Raw genomic sequence first — 2,500 nt, 5'->3', positions numbered from 1 at the left:
CTGAAAAAAATCTTTAAGGAGCCCACTAATGTTTTAGTCTCTTTCACTGCCGTGTGTTAACCCTGGTCAGGAAGGAAAACTCACAATGCACATTGTAAAGATAACAATTTTATTTGTATATTTTGTATTTTTTGAGCTTGAGTGTCTCCCACAAAATCACAAAAGGCAGACAATCTGCCTAAAATATTATCAGGAGCTTTGTGTTTCTATCTACTTCTTTTAAAGTAATATTTGGTACCATGAAAATGATGTACACTAAATTAACATTTTTAAATGTTAATGACGCCACAATTATATATATCTCAAACCATAATTTTTAAAATTTAGTTACAGTAAAGCTAGACTCCATTTCTTATTGAGTAATTAGAAATTTAATATACATATTACTATTATTTGCTCCTTTTTGTATAAATCTCTACAAAAAAGTAATAACAAAACAGTTACACTGTTCATATTAAAATACCTCTTCAATAATATTAACATTATAAAAAAAAATATTATAACATAAAAGCTATACATATTTGTCCCACACACACTTCATTATTTAAAACTTCAAACCCTCACAAAAGAAAGGGAAAGATAGCTTTTCTCTTTAGAGGATAGTCCTTAAACGTTTCCTGATACCAGCTGTGATTCATCATTGCAACCTGGACCTGAAATGTATTAGGATTATTCATAAATTAGAAGCTGGATAATTTCTTACAGAGTGTTTTAAAATAGTTCTCCAAATCAACATAAAAGGGTTTTTAATTTTACCATAACCATATCTACTTAACAATATTTTCCATAAGGATAATTCCTCACCTGATTACAAATGACCCAAGTTGTGACAAAAAGCCACTCTGTATGGTTCCACACAACAAATGTGATTCCTACATATACAAGGACTTCTGCAAACATGTGTGGGCAAGACAGCAGATCAAACATCCCCCCTCTTGGCATCATGTGCTTTTCTTTGGCAGCCTTTCCTGGAAATATATTGTGATTATAAATACCCTAATCTTCACATATGCACGCAAGCAAAAACACATACACACATGCTTAAACACAAACACACAGAGAACTATATGATTGTGAGAAGGTATCAATGAAAACATAATTTTTATGGTGCAACCAATATATTTTATTTTAATCTTCATCATAATTATTGATTCATTCTCATTCTTATTTCCCTCCTTTATGTGTTTGTTTCCCTTCCATTTGTCTTGAATTTCTTATTTTTTCCCTCTGCTTCCTTTTTTTTTTTTTTTTTTTTCTTCTTTTAACAAAAGGGCTAACTAAAAATACCCTCTAATAATTTACTGACAGTTAGTTCCCCAAATTCCATACATATTAGTCACTGAAGTCAACATACCACAAAAATTATTCCCTGCTGTTCAAATATTACTGTCCCCATTTCTTGCTTGACAAATTACAATTAAAGTTTATGTGTACTCACCTGAATTCTTTCTCAGTGAAGCCAATATAGTAAGACTGGAGAACTGAAGAACGTATCCAGCCAAACTCAATATACAACCGAGAACATGATGCATCTCCACGCTGGTAAATGTAGCATCAAACCCTGCAAAATCACAAATTGAGATTCTATACAATATCCATATTTTCTATCTATCATTCTTATTCACTAATCTAAACATTCATGCACTAATGTGTTTGGATAGGCTTGTATGAAAGAAAAATATAAATAACACTTACTTTGGCCATCAAAGCCAGGTGCCTCAGCCAGGAGTAAAGTCACAGCACCAAGATAATGTGTATGACCAACAATGTAATGGAGAATATTTATGTGGCCTGAGCTGAAAATACTAACAAAGAGGTTCTCATACAGTCGCCGATATATCTGGAGAGCTAGTAAGACCAGTCCTATTGCTGCAGCTGTGTTGGTGACTGAAAGATGTAAAATGATAATTTTAAATTGTCAACTATATGTGCATATCTTGAAAATTAAAAGCAATGCATAGTCTATATGTGTGTCTCTCTGTTTATAAAGATACATACATAAAGATATATACATTTAATAATTTTATTATTTATTAATTCATATATTTATTTATCTATCTACTTAATTACTTATTTATCAATCTATCGATCTATATCAATAAACTGCTACGTATTTAAAATTTTGTAACATGAGAGAGGAAGGAGTGCTTGCCTAGTTGGCTGCTCTCCATGTCAACAGATTTGTAACAGATGAATTAGCTGTAATTTTATTACTATATTCTAATCCCATAATGATATCAAGACCATTTTTCTAAAATAATATATCTAGGGGAAGGGGAAAACTTCACTCACCTGCTGGTTTTCTCTCTGGGGATGTAAGTATATCAAATAGTGATTTTTCCCAAGTGGGTAAGGCACTTCCTTGTATATACAAAAGTCCCATTTGCACTAGAGCTGCAGTCACTACAACACTTGCAACAACATAGAAGTGATAGAACCATCTGAAAATGCATAATGTACATACATAATACAACAGTGACATTTTATTCATATGTTATAA

General features: G+C 31.8%; 1 protein-coding gene across 1 annotated transcript in view; it reads right to left on the bottom strand.

The window, feature by feature from the left end:
- Positions 1–88: 88 nt before the first annotated feature.
- Positions 89–2,500, bottom strand: part of LOC125042929 (polyprenol reductase-like) — a 3,273-nt gene continuing 861 nt past the window's right edge. The window contains exons 2-6 of the mRNA XM_047638723.1: positions 2,293–2,441; positions 1,696–1,887; positions 1,439–1,561; positions 805–968; positions 89–653 (exon numbers count right to left, since the gene is read on the bottom strand). Coding sequence (XP_047494679.1) covers positions 561–653; positions 805–968; positions 1,439–1,561; positions 1,696–1,887; positions 2,293–2,441 — 721 coding nt within the window. The 3' untranslated portion in view covers positions 89–560. The remainder of the gene's footprint in view (positions 654–804; positions 969–1,438; positions 1,562–1,695; positions 1,888–2,292; positions 2,442–2,500) is intronic.

The sequence above is a fragment of the Penaeus chinensis genome, chromosome 3, assembly GCF_019202785.1.
Source record: "Penaeus chinensis breed Huanghai No. 1 chromosome 3, ASM1920278v2, whole genome shotgun sequence".
Taxonomy (NCBI): Eukaryota; Metazoa; Arthropoda; class Malacostraca; order Decapoda; family Penaeidae; genus Penaeus; species Penaeus chinensis.
This window is presented reverse-complemented; position numbering and strand designations above follow the sequence as displayed.